The sequence below is a fragment of the Lithobates pipiens genome, unplaced genomic scaffold (genome assembly GCF_037356315.1).
Source record: "Lithobates pipiens isolate NorthernLeopardFrog02 unplaced genomic scaffold, aLitPip1_a1.2 Scaffold_19, whole genome shotgun sequence".
Lineage (NCBI taxonomy): Eukaryota > Metazoa > Chordata > Amphibia > Anura > Ranidae > Lithobates > Lithobates pipiens.
In genome coordinates, this window is record NW_027507764.1 from 296,284,506 (window position 1) to 296,307,453 (window position 22,948).

Sequence of the window (22,948 nt, forward strand, 5' to 3'; positions counted from 1 at the left end):
TGGGGACAAGGTGCTTTGAGGGGTCACGGACCCCCAAAGCATCCTCCCAATGTTGAGGGCATGTGGCCTGGTACGGTTCAGGAGGGAGGGGGGGCCGCTCTCTCGTCCCCCCCTCTTTTCCTGCGGCCTGCCAGGTTGTGTGCTCGGATAAAGGGTCTGGTATGGATTTTTAGGGGGAACCCCACGTCAATTTTTTTTTTTAATTTGAGGCAGGGTTCCCCTTAATATCCATACCAGACCTGAAGGGCCTGGTAATTGAATTTGGGGGACCCCCACGCTTTTTTTTTTTAGTTTATTTATTTTTTTATCAATGACTTTCAATGAGTGTTCTCTGTATTACGGAGCCGACAATTCATAATAGCTGCGAGTGATTTTAAAGGACTTTTTTTCCTGCATAAATGACACTTTGTGCAGGGACAATTCTAAGCACGGGAAACATGCGCCCCTTCACAGGCATACTATAGACAACCCCCCCCCCCCCCCCCCTACGAAATTTAAAGGAATATTACACTTTTATTGTTTCACTTTAATCATTATTAAAATCACTGCTCCCGAAAAAACGGCCGTTTTTAAAACTTTTTTTTGCATTGATACATGTCCCCTGGGGCAGGACCCGGGTCCCCAAACACTTTTTAGGACAGCAACTTGCAGAATCTTTTCTCTCTGTCAAATCTTTTTTTTCTGTCGAATATTTTCTCTATATAATCTTGGACTAATAGAGGTAAGGTTAGGCACATTCGACCACAGGTTCTATAGACACAGATTGTTGTCAGTCATGTCGAATCTCCTATTCTATATCGAACTGTTGTAACAATGAAAACGAAAATAAAGCATTTATTTATGTCGGATCTTTCGTTTTTCGGATTTTGTGCTTTCGTTATCGTTTGTCAAAACGAAAATAGCTGAAATTCGGACGAAAATGCATTCAAGCGAAAACGAATGCACATGTCTAATATACATTGCAATCCAATATAATTTAGACCTACAAATAACTAATGAGAATCTACTGTGATGGTGTTATTGTTTAAAATATTGTGGTCTTTAAAAGAAACTTGTACTAAGAAATACTATGGGCCGCTATTGCTGACCACTTTGGAAATTTCTAGTTACCTGCCTGTCATGTTAATATTTACACTTGAGTACTAAAGTTACTGAACTGAAACAAGTATACATATTGTAAGTTCTCACTGATTTTGCTTTCTGTGTGCTTGCGGTTGTTCCTACTAATTGCGCCAATTCCTGAATCCACCTTCTTATGGCCCTTGTCCCTGCCTCTTTGCCACGCCTGCTTTTGTGAGGAAAGTGCAGTAGGTTGGAGCAAGCATTTCAAGCCTCTTTTGTACCCAGCATTGCGTCACTTCTGGGCAGCAAGATGGGTAATGTGCTTGGCCATGCTGACATGGAGGCGAAGATACCCAGCTCACATAGTGAGCGGGATAAATCCTTCACGAAAAATCGGGGGACTCAGCCTGCCAACAGGACACAACTGGAACCTTGTGCTTTTGCTTTTTATTTATTTTTTAAAATTTTTTTTTTTTTTTTTTTTTTTTTTCCCCATGCATTTTACACAGGGGGGTTGTGCTCCTGAAGGTTTGGCCATGCTTGGTAGTTGTATACCTGCCTCCTCCCACACATATCCAGTAAACCATCTGCTCTAATGTCTACTGCTGCCCTCTCTTTGGCCTCTGCACCAAAGTCTAACCAACCCAGGAAAATCAGTGGCAATTTTAACGAGAGAATTTCCTTTTCTAATCCTTAACCTTTTTGCGTCTTATGCATACATAAATTGGTAGCAGACCAGTAGAAACATCTTCACTGATGAATGGGGTGTACAGACTCTGAGAACTGAAATGGTCCTGACCTTCCAATCCTTTGGAGTGGTCCTAGATTACTATTTACCTTCAACCTCTAAGCCTGTCTACCCATCTGTAGCACCATCTTCTAATCTAAACAATGTTTTGCTGTGTTCCATCCTAGCTAGAAGAGGAGGAGAAAAAAAAAAGGAAGCCCCCCCCCCCCCAAGCTGTTAAGAGGCATAAGGAGAAAAGCACTATGGCCACATTAGGATAATGAAGAGAAATTCTTTAACCACCTCAATACAGTGCACTTACATCCCCTTCCTGACCAGACCAAATTTCAGCTTTCAGTGCTCAGTTTGAATGACAATTACTCAGTCATCCAACACTGTACCCATATGAAACTTGCGTCCTTTTTCCACACAAATAGAGCTTTCTTTTAGTGGCATTTAATCCCTAGTGGGTTTTTTATTTTTGTGCTATGAATAAAATAAAACGTAAATTTTGTGAAGAAAATGCCTTTTTCTTTGTTTCTGCTAATTAGTAATTTTTCTTCATAACTTTTGGCTAAAATTTATACTGCTACCTATCTTTGCTAAAAATAACCCACATTAGTGTATATTATTTGGTCTTCGTGAAAGTTAGTTAGTCTACAAACTATGCTGCCAATCGCTGAAAATTGATCACATCTGATCAGGCCTTCAGTACATCAGGTGTATCTCATTTCTTGAGACCTTTACAAGTCAGGAAAGTAAAAATACCCCCCCCCCCCCCAAATGGCCCCTTTTTACAAAGTAGACATTCCAAGGTATTAAGTAGCATGGTGTTTTTTTTAAGTTGTGTTTTATTTTCCCCACAATTCTTTGCAAAATTAAGTGTGGTGTGTGTGTGTGTGTTTATTTTTTATTTTTTTACAAAATTGTCATATCGGGTTATTTCTCACACTCAGCATATGCATACAACAAATTACACCCCAAAATACATTCTGCTACTCTTCCCGAGTATGGCGATACCACATGTGTGAGACTTTTACACAGCCTGGCCACATACAGAGCACCAACTTTGATGCAGTACCTTCAGACGTTCTACAAGCAAAAATGACGCATCTCATTTCTCAACCACCTATTACACTTTTGAAGGCCCTGGAGTACCAGGACAATGGAATTTCCCATAAAATGACCCCATTTTGGAAAGCAGACACCCCAACGTATAATCTATGAGGCATAATGAGTCTTTTGAACGTTTCACTTTTTTCCAGAAGTTTTTGGATTATGTGGGGAAAAAATGAAAACGCTTTTGTGTTATAAATTGACAATATTATTATTTTTTTTTTTAAGATGTTTCTAACACATAGCATGTATATAGCAAAAATTACGATTAGCGATACCACATGTGTAGGACTTTTACACAGCCTGGCCACATAGAGAGGCCGAACATTGAAGTAGTACGTTCAGGCGTTCTAGGAGCATAAATGACACATCTCATTTCATTCCTACCCATCACACTTTGGAAGGTCCTGGAGCACCAGGACAGTGAAATTACCCACAAAATGACCCCATTTTGGAAAGCAAACATCCCAACGTATTTTCTATGAGACATGGGCTGCAAATAGGTACTCGGGTACTCTGATGGCTTGGTGACTGGTATTTGGGTACTCTGAAGGGCAGTGACAGGTACTCGGGTGCTCTGATGGGCCGGGACAGGTACTCGGGTACTCTGATGGACAGGTACTATAAGGGGTGGTGACCAATCGGGGGGGGGGGGGGCGCAATCAGTGTGCTTGATGTGTACTGTAGGCGGTAACAAGATGTTACCGCAATCTCCTCCTCACACACGATCGATGTGTGAGGAGGAGAACCTAGTAACATCTCGTTACCGCTGTTTGTTTACATTTTAGTGATCGGCTGTGAAAGGATCACAGCCGATCACGTGGGTAAACAGCCGGCCAATGTCTTTTTACCAGCATTGGTGATGAGCAGTGTTCCTGGGGAACACGCCGCCACCGACGTGCACTCGCAGAGCACTCACGATCGTGCACAGTCGGGGTGTGACCATCTGTGATCGGCCGTGATGAAGTCGCAGCCGATCACGTGGTAAACAGCCATAACCAATGGCTGTTCACCTCCTCAAAAATGAGAGTTCTAAATACCGAATTTGAGCTGTCGTCGGGCTGGTCACATGACTTGCATCCGCTTTACAGCTATGAGACAGAGCTTCTGCGGTGGAGAGGAGCAGCCACGTGATCTCCCCAGTTGACGTCAGAGGGCGATCATGGCTCCTCCTGCAGAAGACATCCATCGGAGCTGTTCTTTTGTGTTATGGCAGGGGGATGCCCCCCCCCCTCGCCAGAACACTCTGGTCAGCGCTCTGCCATTGGCTGAGAGCACTGATCAGGGGCCTGTTAACTTCTGGTTTTCCAGCATGCTCCTCCAACAGAAGCCGGCCAAACGGCCACCTTCTGTCAGACCAGCTGCCACACAGGCCAAATGTTGGATGGTTTTTATTGAACCAGCCAATTTCCCCTGGCATTCAGCCCATGTGTACTAGGTTTTAGGGTTCCTCCTTTTGGAGGATTCGCTGTAAGTGCAGCTTCCTTTTTAATAAATAATATACTACACTATATCTGCCTCCTGTGGCTCTTTTTGGCTGAGCCAATTTTTCACAGCAATCTGTAATGAGAGAAGGAGACAGATGATTAGTGTGGAAGATATGATACTGGAGAGTTTTTCTATTTCACATACCCCTGTATAATGGATTGTGATCGTACCTACCCAAGTTTGGAGGAGAGCATTATATGGGAAATCGGATGGAAATAGAGATTGACTCTTGAACCGAGGAGTCTGTTATCTCTGATATCCATGCTTTATGGTCACTTGCTGGCTGGAGCACCATTGTTTTGGAGTATTGGAGCACTTATTTATTCAAGAGCACAGTGTTTGGAGACTATACTGAAGCTTTATTAATCACAGCAATTATGAACTTTTATGTGGGGGTGTGGTTTTTTTTTTTTTTTTTTTTTTTATGATTATGCACGATTTGATTATATATTGATCTATTTATGAATTGATTCACAGTATTGGTCCATTGATTGTTTTTCATTTATGGTTTTATTTATACATGTTATGGTTTAATTGTCCAGTTAGCACCCTTTACACTTTTTCAAGAATCTGTTGATGCTGGCTGCTGGGAGATCCACTGTATTTTGTTAAATATGGGGGGGGGGGGGCGGCTTTTGTTGCTGGGGAGTCTATTCTTGTTGGGGGATCTATTGTTGCTGGCTGTACAGGCTCGTGCTCAGAGGTGGGTAGGGGATGGAGACAAGGGGTGGCTTGGAAGGGGAGAGTACCTATTCTCTTAGAAAAACAAGCCCTGCTTGTGTGGTATACAAATTACACATTTTTATTGAGAAACATAATAAAAAATAAAAAAAACTATCTTCTTACAGTTTTGGCCATAAACTCACTAAATGAAATAAAAACAATGACCCATAACTGGCCCCTGGTATTCTCTCATAAATATTGCATGAAGATACCCACACATTTATTAAGCCCTGTAAATCAGCTCAGATCAACTCCAGAGGTTGTCTTTGGGAAATAGACATGAGTGCTGCCAGCGCATAGCTGCAGAGGTTGAAGGGGTGGGGGATCAGCATGTCTCTGCTCAAACCATACGCATCAAATTGGTCTGCAAGGCTGTCATCTCAGAAGGAAGCTTCTTCTAAAGATGATGCACAAGAGTCCACAAACAATTTGCTGAAGACAAGCAGATTAAGGACCTGAATTACTGGAACCATGTCCTGTGGTCTGAGATCAAGATAAACTTATTTGGTTCAGATGGTGTCAAGCATGTGTGTCGCGGCAACCAGGTGAGGAGTACAAAGACAAGTGTGTCTTGCCTACAGTCAAGCGTGGTGGTGGGAGTGTCCATGGTCTGGGGTTGCATGAGAGCTGCCGTAACTGGGAAGCTACAGTTTGAGGGAACTATGAATGCCAACATGTACTGTGACCCCCTGAAGCAGAGCATGATCCCCCCCCTCCCTTCAGAGACTGGGGTCGTTATGTTGGAATACTGCCCTGTGGCCCAAACACACCTCCAAGATGAACACTGCCTTGCTAAAGAAGCTGAGGGTAAAGGTGATGGACTGGCCAAGCATGTCTCCAGACCTAAACCCTATTGAGCATCTGTGGGGCATCTTCAAATGGAAGGTGGAGGAGTGCAAGGTCTCTAACATCCACCAGCTCTGTGATGTCATCATAGAGGAGTGGAAGAGGACTCCAGTGGCAACCTATGAAGCTCTGGTGAACTCCATTCCCAAGAGGGTTAAGGCATTGCTGGAAAATAATGGTGCGCACACAATTTTGACACTTTGGGCCCAATTTGGACATTTTTACTTAGAGGTGTGCTCACTTTTGTTTCCAGCAGTTTAGACATTAATGGCTGTGTGAGTTATTTTGAGGGGACAGCAAATTTACACTGTTATACAAGCTGTACTCTCAATACTTTACGTTGTAGCAAAGTGTCATTTCTTCAGTGTTGTCACATTAAAGTGGTTGTATACCCACATTTTTAACTTTTACCTACAGGAAAGCCTATAATAAGGCTTACCTGTAGGTAAAAAAATATCTCCTAAACCTGTACGATTTAGGAGATATTCCCCTCAGTATGCGCCGCTGACTGCAGTGGCGCATGCGCACAAGGGGTTTCTCGCCGTCAAAATCCGGCAGCGGCCGGACTGAAATCTCCCGCACGCATGCGCGGGAGTGACGATATCGCGGCTCCGGCCACTCACAGCGCCGGAGCCGCGATACCCGGAAGAAACGCCGAGGGAGCATGTCAGCTCCCTCGGCGTGGATCGGGCCAGATGTCGGGGCCTCGTTCTAAGGTAAGTATTTCATAATGAGCTAGTATACGGTGCATACTAGCTCATTATCCCTTTTGCTTTGAAGGTTTAAAAAAAAAAAAATGTGCGGGTTTACTACCGCTTTAAAAGATGTAATAAAATATTTACAAAAAATGTGAGGGTTGTACTCACCTTTTGTGAGCTGCTGTACATACAATTTAATAAACAAAACACTTGTCTCCAGTGATCTTGTTAGACACTCCATGGACATACAGCGAATACTTATTATTCATCAAAACGAATCTATCCATACATATACGTACACTTACACACGCATACATATACCCATACCCTCTACAACCTCCCCATTTTATAGATCTAGCATATACAGTATAAGTTTATGACTATATAAAAGTTCTGAGATTCTACACCATTTCCCATATTACATTTTGTGTTCATTAATAGAACCACCATTTATGTATATCCTCCACCAATATCTATCTATCATCCAAGTGCTTTTGTTTTCCTCCATTTTCAAGACTAAAATGAAATTGCTTAAAGTATATGTCAGGGATATGCAATTAGCGGACCTCCAGCTGTTGCAGAACTACTATTCCCATGAGCATAGCAAGACTCTGAGAGCCACAAGCATGACACCCAGAGGCCGAGGCATAATGAGACTTGTAGTTTTGCAACATCTGGAGGTCTGCTAATTGCATATCCCTGGTATATGTAATCCCCTTTCTTATAAAGCAACCCATACAGTTTAAAATAGAAATGAAAGGTAAAATATTTGTGTATAGATATATAAAAAAAAGGGGGGGAATTATAGATATAGATATAGATATATAAATAATTCCCCCCCCCTTCTTTTTTTTTTTTTTTTTAAAGGTGCTCAAATAACCTATGTTCTCAGCTGCATAGAAGTGAGGGTGGAGAAACTGCAGCACACTGATCATTCCAGTGACTGGCTGTGCAGGGGGCCATATCAGCACAAGTTTGATCATCGAAGCAGAGCAGACTGAGCATAACTAGAAAACTTACCACGCTGTGCTCTCATGCCTAGCGTGGCCAGTTTTTGTTAAGAGATTAGAGGGACTAGCAGGAATACCAGGTACAGTATTTCACATGAAAGAACTACGAAGATAACAGGATACATTTTAATACAAGTACATCGTACAGCACAGACGCATACCAGGAATATGCAATATAGGGTTTACATGTTATTTAACACTCCACATAGCATGTATTCATTCTAGAATATCCAACACTACTTTTATTTATAATCCTATTTATTGGCAGAAGATGCCACTTGGAACAACTAGGCAACCAGAACCTCCATCTATTTACATATACATGTTTCAATGGAAAGGTTACAAGCTTGGAATTACAAAATAAAGGTTACTTGATCATGCTGGACTGTTTTTTTATTTTTAAACTTGTTATTTTGACAAAAAAAAAAAACATATACTTGCCTCCACTGTGCAGCTCGTTTTGCACAGAGTGGCCCTCAAACATCCTCTTCTGGGGTCCCTCGGCAGCTCCCCCGCCATCAGATAACCCCCTAGGAGAAGCGCTCTCCCATAGGATGCATTAAAGTGAAAAAAAACATGAGGGTTTCTAACCCCTCTAAGGCCACTTTCACACTGAGGCGCTTTACAGGGGCTATAGTGCTAAAAATTATGCATGTAAAGTGCCTCTCCTGTCACTCCAGTGTGCAAGCAGCATCTTTGCAGCGCTTTAAGAGCAATGTAGCTCCTAAAGCGCCCCTGCCCATTTAAATCAATGGGTAGCACCGCCGAAGCCCTTGCAAAGCCTTTAACCCTTTTTCAGCTGCTAGCGGAAAGCAGCAAATGGCTAAAACATCAATGCCCCAGTGTGAAAGTGCCCTAATGGACAGTGACTGGGACTGTTTAAGCATGGTACTCATGGACCAAGTATCAGCCGGTTCAACAGAAACCTGCAGGCATTCAGCCCATATGTACATCAGCCTGTCTAACAGAACTCGCCAAACGGCCAGCTTCTGTAGAACAGGCATGCTGGAAAACCAGCATTCGATTAGTGCTGGCACCTCCCTGTTAGAATACAATGGCTCAGCAGGGAGATTGCTGTATTAACATTGCATAGTGAGAGCGAGTGCCTCATAATATATGCCTCTGATATCGCTGTTTTACTAACCTGACCGCTTATTATTTTAAATAGGAAACCTTCATTTTGTTTGCAAATATTAAAAATTCTAACTACCAGCAAGAATGAGTCCTTGCGTTTAAAGAGCACCTGTCATTTCAGATCCATGATGGTAACGTCTGTTAGTGGGCATCCACTCACCTGCTGCCACCTCGTCCCTCACTTCGTGTCACTGCCGCATCACCAACTGTCCCATTAAAGTGAATGAGACTGTTGGCGAGTCAACAGCGGGTCAGAGGAGGAGCCGCTGCAGGACAGATGACAGTTGCTCTTTAAAAATGATGGGTTTAAATTTAAGCCTTTTTACTAGTGATTCAAATCATAATTTTAAATCAAATCCACCCTGCTATTTAGAAAAATAAACATTTAAGCTGAAGAATTGGGATCTTTACAGTACAGCAGATGTTGAATATACATATCTGATTGTTTCCACAGGACACTAATTTTTCCAGTTTTGATTCGTGGAGGAAAGCCTACACCGCTCATTCCCTTTGCTCTTGCATTCATTTTCTGTTGTTATAATGGTTACTTACAAAGCAGTTACTTGTGCAAGCATTCTACATTCCCCCCTGGTTGGACGCATGACCCACGCTTTATTGCAGGTAAAGCTTTTCCTGTTTGACTAAAAACCAACAAATGAGACGAACCAGTAAATAGTTTGTCTCATCTCTAAGTGCAAAAGAGTTTGTTATGTTAAACAGACTTACTGGCTGGATCATCAGATGAAATTGGAAGGAAAGCCTTAAAAAGGAAATGAATGTAGCCATCACACTTAAGAATTAGTAAGCAGCAACATAATACATGTTTTCTTTTGGTTTATTTTATTGTAAAATGGAACAGAGTTTCAACCTTCTGTCAGGTCATTATTGCCTGTGCCAATGAAGACTGTTCACCAAATTTCTTGTCCTACTGTCAACGAGACAGGAAATTAGGTGAAATCTCTCCAACAGGGCCATGGACATAATTTAAAAACTTGACAGAAGTATTTACTCTTCCAAAGTCTATACAAAACTAGGAGAGTTTTGGCTTGAGTTGTACTTTAAAGAGAACCAGTCATCTGTGGGCATATTGTAGTAATTTAGATAACCACTATTGTATTGTTTTTTTTAATGTGCAGCCTATTACTTTTATTCTCTTTAAGTCAGAGAGAAAGTTTGAATTTCAGCCGGTTCAGCAGGAACCAGTTGAGATTAGAACCATGTAAGGGCAGACTGAATGCACCCAAGTTGATCGCTGGAGCAATCAACTTGGGTACAACCAGTCTGCCGGATTTTACATGCAATTATTGCTAGCGGCTGTTAATGCCACTAGCAATAATCGCTGGGTTCTCCCAGCGGGGACAGCTACCCCTTCATCGGGAGAACACAATGGCTCCGCAGGAGGGGGTTCCACCATCAACGCGCAATTATCTTTTTATTTTATTTTTTTTCTCCAACCACACTCCATCTATGGCTGGCCTTGGGCTTAGTGCTGATAACAACAAATGAATAAACTGTCATAAACCAAGGACCTATCGTGATTAGATTAAGAACATTTAAAGGCTTTGTTAATTGACAGTTGTTCTTTTTTTTTTTTTTTTTTTTTTTTTTTTTTTTTTTTTTTTTTTTTGCCAGCAGCCCAGAGTGTCAGTTATCAATCGAGAAACCAATAAAGGCCTTTACAGCCAGACAGACACTAAGCTGACCTAACTGATGTGGCACGGAAAGATCATAAAATAAAAGCGTACACAGCTAAGGTCACTACTCACCATGCATGTAGTCATTTCTGCCACCTTCATAGCTTTAGATTGTTAATACATTCAAAAATGATTGAAACCCCCCCCCCCCCCCCCCCCCGACACTTTACTAATGACAAATTTGACTGACCGCCAAAGCTCAATCAATTCTATGGATATAAATAGATTTAATACATTAAAAGATCAATTGCAATTGATTAGTAATTAGTTGCAACTGCCTCAACCTTGATTGCCCACTGGTACATGAAAAGTAGTGAATTTTCATTCATTTGGGTGAAGAAATTAAACAAAATCAAGAATGAATTGGATTTCCAAAAATTTGACTGGATAAGAATACCCATTAAGACTACAGATTTCTTCAGAAACATTCTCAGTGCATGTTTTACATAATTTTGGGTTTGTTTTTAGTAAGATATGAAATAAAAGTCCACTTATTTTTCCAGGCCTCATATGCACATAGCATGTTCATTTATTTTCTCCATGTAGATTATCCAATTTGCATAAAAATGGTCACCAGGGTAAGAAGCCGAGGACCCCATTAGGGAGATTTAACTTACTGAAAGTGGTTATCCTCAATTGTGCAGTATTTTACCAGCTAATTCTGAATGTATTTGTGTGTTTGTTTTTTACTGAAAAAACATCTTCCTAATAATAATAACTTTTTTTTTATTAGGTTTGGCACTGTTTTTTTGTGGAATGTCTATCAATATTTATTCTGACCACATACTACGAAATTTGAGAAAACCTGGGGAGTCGGGCTACAAAATACCCCATGGTAAGTAGCCACCCAAGGTTGGTATGTTTTGTTTGTAGTTAATAGGATTTAGTTATGTGATACAGGAGAGACCAGGAAAGTTGGAAAAAACGCCTATGAATTTGTATTTTCACCTGACAAATATAGAAACGTTGTGAAAATACAAATTCATGGGCGTTTTTATGCTGCTTTTCATTGCTGTTATTTATCTGGACAAAATACAATTGAGTGCCTAAAGGCACAGTATATTTGAAATAAAAAAAATAAATAAAAAAAACAAACAAAAAAAACCTGCCTTATAGAAAAGTTTTCTTTATGGTGAATACAAATATAAAGAAATAGATACTTCGATTTAGATAAGCTCTTTTGTGCTGCTGGGTTTTTACATGGGATAGTTACCTCTCTTGTCTGAAATGGAGGTTGGGAGGGGGGGGGAACGGAATGGATCTGGTCAAGAAAAATGGTTTTGTGAGCTGTGCTTCTTCCCCCCCCCCCCCCATTTCCTGCTATCCTACAGACTGCCTCATTATTTACTAACCGAGAATTGATGAAGGCAAAAGACTTGTATGTCACTCTCAATTCATTGCCAAATATAGATTTCCCCCTTATCCCTAAATAACAGGGTAATCTAAATCCATACCCTGTACTGAACTAGCCTGTAAGTCCCAATAAATGATCCTAAATGCCACCCAATTAATATGTAGAAACCAGCATTAATGGTAAATAGTTTCCTTACTCCTACAAAGATATTAGTTAAGGTCCGACATAACCCCACTAGGATCCAAAAAGTCAACAATATCCTTCCCGATTTTAATAATTTAGAGGTTGTTTTAAGTCCAGTGATCCACAAATATGACTGCCATGCAGAGCAGTCTCTGCCCTCTTGACAAAAATTACTAGTCCTTTCCATGAGACTCACAATCTTGAGCAGATTTATTGGCCAATAAATCATCAGGGCTAAAACTCCTATCTCACAATCCAGGGAAATGTCAGCCTAATGATGATTCTAGAAAAATGTTGGCACTAAAGACAAATACCTTCCTAAGGACCTGACAGCCCTGACTTGACCTGCAGTAATGTTTGAGTCAGGAAGCCTAGTCTTGAAGACTTAAAGCGGGAGTCCACCGGGACTCCGCGTTTTTTTTTTTTTTTTTTTTTTTTAAAAGCCAGCAGCTACAAATACTGCAGCTGCTGACTTTTAAATAGTGACACTTACCTGTCCAGCGCGCCCGCGATGTCGGCACCCGAAGCCGATCGCTCGCTCGGCTGCCGGGTCCCGCCGCCATCTTGGGTATGGGAATCGGGAAATGGAGCCTTTCGGCTTCATTTCCCGGTTCCCTACTGCGCATGCGCGAGCCGCGCGGCGCAATCCGGACGGTCCCCGCTGCCTCTGGGAGCTGTGTGTTTCCCAGCAGGCAGCGGGGCACTTGCTGAAGGGGGCGGGCGCTTGCGGAACGGGGGCGTAACCTACGCCCGTTCCGCAGAGAGCTAGCCCGGAAGTGGGTGCAGTTACCTGGATTATCCAGGTAACTGCACCCCCCTCCCCCCTGAAAGGTGCCGATTGTGGCGCCGGAGGGGGGGGGATTCCGATGAGCGGAGGTCCATTTTAGGGTGGACCTCCGCTTTAATCCTAAGTTTCTAAGAAGAACCAGGGTGGGTTTTTCTTCCTTCTTCCCTGCAAAGTAAAGGCATGTGGTAGTATACATTGCATACTAGCACATTATGTGACACCTGCAAACAAAGCTTGCATCGTCCTCGCTGCAGGCTGCATCCATCTTCACCCGTCTTCCTTCCCGGGGCAGCAGACCCCTGCTCTGTGACTGGCAGGAACAGTGTGACGTCACTCTCGCACAAGAGCCGCTGGTCGCGATACACACGTCTGAAGAAATGGCACGGGTGGCCGTTCCTTCAGAGCGTCATTGGTGCAATGAACAGTAAATATCTCCTTAACAGCACACGTTTGGGAGATATGTACAGTACCTATAGGTAAGCCTAGAAAAAGGTAATGGGTAAAACTTCCCCATGGAGGTTTACAACCTCTTTAACACTATCATATTAAGATTACTGTTCTGTAATTAAAAATAAATAAATGGTTGTTCACTTAGGCACATGCAGACATTATGTCCGTATTTCATCCATCCGTCTGCGGATGAAATATGGACATGTATTCCTATGCGATAGCGGGTGTCTGCGGATGAATATCCGCAGACACCCGATATCGTCCGCCTCCGCAATTGTCCGATTCTACAGACGGAGGAAAATCCTATTTTTCTATCCGTCTGCAGAGTGGATCGGATGAACATGGACAGACGGTCCGTGCTCATCCGATCCCCATAGAGGAGAGCGGCAGAGCTGACAGGGCGGTCCCTGAACAGTGTTCAGGGACCGCCCTGTTATCCGCGGGGACAACGGAGCGATCCCCACTGAGCAAACGGATCATCACAGGGCGGATCATTACTGATCCGTCCCGTGTGAAAGGGGCCTTACAGTTGGGGGTGTGTGTGTGTGTGTGTGTGTGTGTGTGTGTGTGTGTGTGTGTGTGTGTGTGTGTGTGTGTGTGTGTGTGTGTGTGTGTGTTTTTAAAACCCTTAATCTTTCAAAGGAAGTGATCGCTTCCTAATGTGCTGCAGTCTATTGGTACAATTTTGAGCCTTTTTTTGTGGGAAATAAACCCACTGTAAATTCTCCTTCTCCTTCTCCTCCTTCTCCTTCTCCTTCTCCTTCTTCTCCTTCTCCTTCTCCTTCTCCTTCTCCTTCTCCTTCTCCTTCTCCTTCTCCTTCTCCTTCTCCTTCTCCTTCTCCTTCTCCTTCTCCTTCTCCTTCTCCTTCTCCTTCTCCTTCTCCTTCTCCTTCTCCTTCTCCTTCTCTTTTTTTTTTTTTTTTTTTTTTTTATATATCATCCAATTCAAGAAATCTTTTAAAATTTTAAGATGAAGCGTAGTATGTGTCATGTCTGGCTTATGGCCTTGTCTTTAATTATAGACTTGCAAAGAAACTGCACCTAGTCTGTCTGCATCATATTTAGATCTCTTAACCTTTTCAGCTCATTCGAGCAGCTGAGTTTTGCACACAAAGCAGCCTATATCAATATCAGATTTATTAACAGGCATTTGCAATGTTTTCCAAACAATGGAATACCGTTTCAATAGAGAAGTAATATACGGTAATGAGGAATGCTTCCTCCGTGATTGGCTATATGAGCCTACTGTTCTGTTTTCAAGCAACTTCTTCTAAGGAAAAAAAATGAATGATTGAATTGGGGTTATGGGAACGTGATGCTGTGTTCTGAATTTTTTTTATTATTTTTTTTTATATCCTGGTCATCCTTCAGAGTAGAGATGTCCTTTAAATAAATATTTCTCTGGATAAAAATGTTGGCTGTTATTGTTGACCTTCGGATTGCTGAACCCAGAACCAGCATGTGTCATTTGAAGTCAGACTTTCTGATATGCATGACTTTTATTTCCTGCTTATCTGTACTTTAATCCATAGCCATTCAATATTTACCTATTAACATGTAAGATCAGTTGAAAAATAATGAAAGCTAATCAGTACCACTGGATTACTGTAATATGTGTTGGGGGGGGGGGGGGGGGGGTGGTATAAGTACTTTTTGCTTTTATAGTTAAAATGTATTTGCCCTTTATTTCATAGGTGGATTGTTTGAATATGTCTCTGGGGCAAATTTCTTTGGTGAAATTGCTGAATGGACAGGATTTGCAGTAGCTGGCTGGTCAGCACCTGGATCTGCTTTTGCCATATTCACATTGCTGGTTCTCTTATCCCGTGCACAGCAGCATCATCAGTAAGTATTGCATTACTAAGATCGGCCCTTTAAGGAAATACTGCTTATATAGGGAATAAATGCTTATAAAAGGTACAACATCTTGTATGTGGTTCTCATCCTTTGCTTCAGTCTCTAACTCTGCCATTAGCCTTAAACCAATATGCAGCCAGGTAAGTGAGAATCTACATACTTGAAGCAAGTATGTTTAAGTATGCAAATATTTTAATCTAGAAATAAAAACTTTTAGGCAACACCCCCGACAAAGGTTTGCATCTTTCACAGCCTGCCACTGATGTATGGCTGTAGTCCTGGCCAGAGACAACATCTGAATGCTTCCTCTGCATTGTTAACAGGCAAGATTGCAAGAAAGAGTACTCCAGCTCCCTGCATCTGATAATCCCTTTCAGAGCTCGGAGGAAAGATATATATATATATATATATATATATATATATATATATATATATATATATATATATATATATATATATATATATATACAGACATCCCTCTGACAGACTAAATCATAGGCAGCTCCCACATCTCGCAGAGCCATGTGCTTTGGGAACATATCCCCTCTTTCTTCCCTGTCCCCAACAGAAGAGACGTGGGAATAAAAATTACACATTGGTGGAAGTCTTTGACTACAATAAAAAAAATATAAGAAAGTGGAAAACATAATTAAGTCCCATATTGAGGGCAGACAAACACCTTGTGTCACGGTACTACTTTCAGTGAGTCCACAGGCAAGCAGGTGACACGGGATCCCCCAGGGCGTGCAGTATAAGGGCCAGCTGGTATTCTGCGAGGGATCCCCTCATGAGGGTTTGGGCTTAACTGCATTCTGACCCCAGGTCACGACCCCCGGGTTCACCCCGTTCGCTAGGGAAGTACCAGAAGACCCTGTCAGACATGGGTGGATGGATGAAGCAAAGGAGAGCCGGATAGCGAGACAAGGTCAGGGCGGGCTGCAGACAACGTAATCGGAACAAGCTGAGTCGGTACACAAGAGATCAGTTCACGAGAGGTCAGGTTAAGGCAGGTTACATGAAGGGAGCTCAGAAACAAATGTTGCTCAAGCAATCAGTTAGTCTGAGAGGGACTTAAATAGAGAAGCACATGAGGGGCTGGACAGGAAGTGTCAGGAAGTAATCCTATATTAACCACTTACCGCCTGGCCTATAGCAGAATGACAGCCGGGCAGAGGTTTAGTTATCCTGACTGGGCATCATATGACGTCCTTCAGGATAACATGCCGCCACGCGGCGATCGGTGGAGCGGTGTGTCAATCTGACACACCACTATACTGATTTTGGTTAAGAGCCTCTAGCTGATCACGATGTCAACAGGAAATTCCGGTGATTGGCTATTCCTCACTCATGTCTGATAGACGTGAGTAGAGGAGAGGCAATCGGCGGCTCTCCTGAGAGGGGGTCTGCGCTGATTGTTTATCAGCGCAGCCCCCCTCAGATGCCCACTGGACCACCAGGGAATCCACTAGGACCACCAGGCAAGTGGGCAATATGTGGATGGCCCGGTATGCACCCCCTGGCCATCCACATATGCAAATTATTCCCAATCTGTGCCAGTCAGTGCCCACAAATGGGCACTGACTGGCACCATCATGTACCAATTAGTGTTATCAGTGCCACCCATCACCCAGCGATGCTATCCAGAAGTGCCACCTATCAGTGCCCATCCATGCCACCCAAAAGTACCTATCAGTGGCACCTCATCAGTGCAGCCATATCAGTGCCCGTCATTGAAGAAGAAAACATACTTATTTACAAAAAAAATTACAGAATCAAAGAAACTTGTGTGTGTGTGTGTGTGTGTGTGTGTGTGTGTGTGTGTGTGTTTTTTTTTTTTTTTTTCTTTCAAAATTTTCGGTCTTTTTTATTTGTTGCATAAAAAATAAAAATCGCAGATGTGAGCAAATGCCACCAAAAGAGAGCTCTATTTTGTGGGAACAAAATGATAAAAAATTTGTTTGGGTATAGTGTTGTATGACCACGCAATTGTCATTCAAATTGCTACAGAGCTGAAAGCTGAAAATTGGCTTTGGCAGGAAGGTGTCTAAGTGCCTGGTATTGAAGTGGTTAAGCAACAGCTGGAGCCGACGACACCCATAGCTGCAGAGTGCAGCAGAGCTTAACACAAGCTAGTGGAACAGGTGCCAGCCAGCCTACAGCAGTAAAGGTGAGACACAGATCAGCTCCGCAGCTGATCTGTGACACCTTGGGTGTAACCCAAATTCGTATATAGAAGAGCACCTATAATACACAACTGTATGGCAAAGAACATTATGGACCCACCATGTGAAAGGATAGTCATGTATTTTTATGCCTGGAGTAGGTGCTATGGCTGTCCCAAAGTGAGGAATAATATAAAAAGGAAGAAAGTCCTTTCAGTCCTGAGTGACTGGGAGGGAATATTCTATTAGAGATTTGTATTACATGTCATACAGAAGGCATTGTACTGTATACAATGTCCATGTGGGCTTCAGTATAGTGGGCATACAAAAGGAAAATGAGAAACGTATTCAAGAACATGTGTACAATATATCTGTTGCATATCTGCTACAAGAAATGTACTATAGCCCATAACCAGGATCAAAAGGGCCTTACTTTTTGGGGGATGTAATAAAATTGGGGTACTTGGCCAGAATCAAAATGTATTTTTGAATTGCAAACCCTGGTCCCGAGGGCGTTGAACGCTGCATTTTTGTGTGTGTGTGTGTGTGTGTGTGTGTGTGTGTGTTTTTGTTTTTTTATTTGTCCTGTAATCAAAGGGATGTTGGTGGATTCCAAATATTGGCCAAGAAAAAAAGGTTGACCCTTCTAACACACGGCAATAGCTCTGCTTCCAAAAAATGAAGCAAAATAAATTAAATTGCCCTTTTTAGGCCAGAGAAACAACCAAAAATAAGGCCTAGTTCACACTATTGCGGTGAATTGAGGTGCAACTTTAGTCACGTGGAATTGCATGACAAGGGAAATTAAATCATTGTTTTCAATGGTGTCCATTCACATCACAGTGACTCAGCAGCAAAGATTAATTTTGGGAAAAGTTCTTCCTGTACTACTTGGGTGCAACTCCTGTGCAGTCTTGGCTGCATTGAATAATCAAGCTTATCAAAGTTTCCTTTAAGTTGCATCCAAGTAGCACTACATACATAGTCACACTAAAAGTGTTTTCAAAATCAGATTGCAGGCATGTAAACCTAGCCTTATGCCCCATACACATGATGAGATTATCGGACGAATGATCGTCCGTTTTTTATTGCATGCTAATCTCAGATCGAATCTGATGAGTTTACTAAAGTCACAAATTCCCGCACGACAGAAAAAAAATTCGGAAGTGATGTCATGTGTTGTAATGCATTTGTATTGCATTTTCGAACGATAGCTGTACTGATTAAACAAAAATTGTACGATCTGGCATCGTACGAAAAACATTTCCGTGCATGTCCGATAGAATAATATCGGATGAACTGTCCTAATCGGCTCTCGAAAGCTCTGTACTAACGATTCGATTATCGTACGATCGCTTCGAAAGCGGTATTTTCCGTACGATTTTCGGATCGTGTGTACGGGGCATAAGTCCCAATGTTTTCACAACTCAAACATTAAGTTTCTGTTTAACCACTTCAGCCCTGGAAGGTTTTACTCCCTTCCTGACCAGAGCACTTTTTACAATTGGGCACTGCGCTGATTTAACTGGCAATTGCGTGATCCTGAAATACTGTACTTTTTTTTTTCTTTTTTTTTTTTTTTTTCTTCTTTCTGTTATTAAAAAAAAAAAACTCAATTTTATTCATAAATTTAGGCCAAAATGTATTTAGCCACATGTCTCAGTTAAAAAAAAAAAAAAAATTCAGTAAGCGTATATTTATGGGTTTGTGCAAAAGTTGTAGCGTCTACTAGGGTATATTTTCTGGAATTTACGCAGGTTTTAGTTTGACTGCCATCGCATTTCTTAAAGCACATTTTATTTTTGTCATAAGTGATTGAAAAATGTACCAAAAGTTTTCATTGAAATTATATATTGCTCAAACATGCCATGGGCATATGTGAAATGACACCCCAAAATACATTCTGCTGCTTCTCCTGAGTACAGGGATACCATGTTGGGACTTTTTGGCAGTCTAGCCACGTACAGGATTCAGGCTTTCTAAGCCCTTGTACACACGGTCGGAGAACCAGTCGGAATGTGTCCTATCGGACCGTGTTGTCGGATAATCCGACTGTGTGTGGTATGCATCGGACTGATTCCGTCGGAATATCAGTCGGACCAAGTTTTACAACTTGCTGGAAATAATTTCTGACAAACTGGTCCGATCGGACATACTCCGATCATGTGTAGCGCTCATTCAGGTAAAACTACTGCTCATAAGCGATATAGCACATTCGTCACGCTGCAATGTTAAAAAATTCTTTCATCAAGTGCATTCTCTTGTTCTTTACAATGCTGCAAGAACTAACTTCTTTTGATGCTCATAGTCGCACACACTTCTCCCGAACGTTTTTCATTACTCATTTTTAACCAATTCAGCAATACAATTTTAGTTTGCGTCACAATTTTAGATTTTGTTTATTCTTTTTTGGATGCTTTTTTAGGGAATCCAAAAAAAAAAAAAAAAAACTCCTTTAAAGACAGTTTGCTCATTTCTCCCTTTTTTTTTTTTTTTTTTTTTTTTTGGGGGGGGGGGGGGGGGGTGGGGGGTGTTTTGTGTGTGTAAACTTACCACAACATTATTGTATTTTTGAGATTTTCTTTTTTAATCTACAGGAGGTTGTTTAGTGTTGGTACCCCTTGTTATTAATTTCACTTATTTTTTGGGAAATGTACCTGCCTGCTCACAAATAAACTGGCCTTTTGGAAGGAAAACGCGCGCACACACACAGCCACTTGCCACAGTCTCCCCCCGACTGAGGCCTTCCTGTGTATGAAAAGGGGACATAGTTTTAGTTTTTTGATCATCAATCACACCATTTTGTGCTCCTGGCTTTTGTTAATTGAATGTTACCAAATAGAACAGACTATCAATCTGAGCCCAGCATTTTTCTTTCCCGTCCCAATCATTTTTGGTCTCTACTGCCTCTTGAGATGTAAACCACTTTGATAAATCACAACTTACTGATCATTAAATGTAACACAAGAAATATGTTCAACAATGCAATACCTGTCTCAAGCTGGGCCCCACCACATGTTGCTGCCTGGAAGGCCCAGGTTGGACGTTGGAAGCCTCAGCTGGGGGTGAAGGAAGACTGGAGAGTGGTGGCCTGGGTACCCCCTGGTCTACCAGAAAATGCAGCCTGTCAGTCAACCATCCTGGGGTAATAAATGGCATCTGTGGGTGTTAGCGCTACTGGCACTAACCTTTTGCTGCCTGGGGCGACGCAGACCCTAACTGACGCTAAAACCTGAAACTGACCGCCGGGTGATCAGGGGTTTATACCTTTTATTTAATATGACGGGTACCACGATACTATAAAAAAATAACTAACCAGCATCATCCGTAACACTAATACGGTGATCACTGTTGACGGGGAGTGATCGAGGAGGTTAAACCTTTATTGGGTACCCTAAAGCTACCCAGGCCTACCACTAACTGCCCTAATTTAGTGTCTTAAATTGCCCCATTGTAAATGCTATGACGGAAACAAATTATTCCTTTTTTCAGTCCCACGAGGAAGGAATTTGGTATGTATCTATATAACTATATGTACAGTTGTGCTCATAAGTTTACATACCCTGCCAAATTTGATTTCTTGGCCATTTTTCAGAGAATATGAATAACACAAACTTCTTTCATTCATGGTTAGTGTTTGGCTGAAGCCATTTATTTTCAATCAACTGTGTTAACGCTTTTTAAATCATAATGGCAGCAGAAACTACCCTGATCAAAAATTTACATACCTCCGTTCTTAAAGTGATTGTAAAGCTTTGTTTTGTTTTTTTATGTAAAAGTCCCCCAGCGGCGCTGGTAGCTCCTCCCCGTATCCCATAACCCCCGAGGAGAAGCGATTTGTCCCGGGGGGGGCTATCTTGCGGGCATGCTCCGAGCCCAGCATTTGTGTCCATAAACGCAGTATGCCGGATTTGACCCCGACCCCGCATAATTGGATTTGATTGACATCAGCGGGAGCCAATGGCTGTGCTGCTATCAATCTATCCAATCAAGCCGAGACAATGGCCAGAGAGGAAGAGCGAGTCTCCAGCGTGGGAATTACGGGGCTGTCAGAAACCATGAAATCAGGCCGAGACAGAAGTACAGTTAAATCGCACTTGTTTAATAAAAAAAAGTCAAAAGAACAAATATAGTCAAAACACAGCCAAAGTTCAGCAACCAGAACTGAAAGTCGGCTAAGCCAGAAGTCAGGGATCAATGTAGTGGAACAGCAAGCAGGATCTGGAGCTAGGGCTGTCAGCACAGCAACTGTCACGTATCAGATAAGACCAGAACTGTGTGGACTGCAACAGAGGAAACCCAAACGTGTATAAGTGAAATATGATTTATTAAAGAAAGTGAATAATATGAATACAACCACACAGTGCAATAAACCAACCAACAAAGACCCCCAAACAACAACAGACAGATATGTACAATAAATGGGAAATGCAAGTACCGTAAACGATAGGCAGGCCAGGGTCATACACAGAGGATCAGCAAATAAACAAGGGCAGTCCAGAATCAGAGTCACAAGCCAGGCCAAGGTCATACACGGGGAGATCAGCAAATGGGGTAAGGAACACAGGACAGGGAGAGGATGGATGGATCAGACTTCAGGACAGGAATAATGGTAACAGGTGGGACAGGGTTGGGACCAGGACAGGGAAACAGGATCAGAGCCACGGGTACAGGGTACAGGGTCGCAAGCAGCAGGTCAGGGCACAAGGAACAATACCGAGGCAAACATATGACTGCTTGCCAGCTATTTATAGGCCTGTGATTGGCCTCAAGTGACACCTGATTGCAGGAGGTGCTGCCTGCTCCATACTGCCAGGATCCATCCGCTGGTGGACACCAGTACTGCGGCCCAAAGATGATCTAGCATCAGCAGGGAAAAGCTCTCCTGACAGCTCAAAACTGACAGGAGACACCTGCTGGTGGACCTCAGTACTGCACGCCAAGAGACAGATATTATCAGCGGATGGAACATTTCCTGACAGTACCCCCCCTCAAAGGAGCGGCCTCCGGACGCTCCAACTAGCTGCTGCTGGGACAAGTCCATGGCATCAAGCTGGGCAACAGGCAGAGTCATAACAGGTTTAGCAGCAGGCACATCAAGCGAGGCAGCGGGTACATCAAGCTGGGCAGAGGGCACAGGCACTTCAAGCTGGTGAAATGGGCACCGCAGGCTGGACAGCGGGCACCGGCACTTCAGGCTGGACAGCGGGCAGGAACACCTCAGGCCGGGAGGCAGGCACATCAGACCGGGAGGCTGCAGGGCAGGCACCGGGACGGCAGGCTTAAAGGCATCAGACTGGCAGGCCGGGACATCAGACTGGAAGGCATCGGACTGGCAGGCCGGGACATCAGACTGGAAGGCATCGGACTGGCAGGCCGGGACATCAGACTGGAAGGCATCGGACTGGCAGGCCGGGACATCAGACTGGAAGGCATCGGACTGGCAGGCCGGGACATCAGACTGGAAGGCATCGGACTGGCAGGCCGGGACATCAGACTGGAAGGCATCGGACTGGCAGGCCGGGACATCAGACTGGAAGGCATCAGACTGGCAGGCCGGGACATCAGACTGGAGGGCATCAGACTGGCAGGCCGGGACATCAGACTGGAAGGCATCAGACTGGCAGGCCGGGACATCAGACTGGAAGGCATCGGAC

At 42.9% G+C, this 22,948-nt stretch overlaps 1 protein-coding gene across 1 annotated transcript in view; it reads left to right on the forward strand.

Annotated features, from left to right (window-relative positions):
- The window catches only part of SRD5A1 (steroid 5 alpha-reductase 1), a 57,643-nt gene that overhangs the window by 18,461 nt on the left and 16,234 nt on the right, over window positions 1-22,948 (forward strand). The window contains exons 2-4 of the mRNA XM_077492012.1: window positions 9,259-9,425; window positions 11,232-11,333; window positions 14,967-15,117. Coding sequence (XP_077348138.1) covers window positions 9,259-9,425; window positions 11,232-11,333; window positions 14,967-15,117 — 420 coding nt within the window. The remainder of the gene's footprint in view (window positions 1-9,258; window positions 9,426-11,231; window positions 11,334-14,966; window positions 15,118-22,948) is intronic.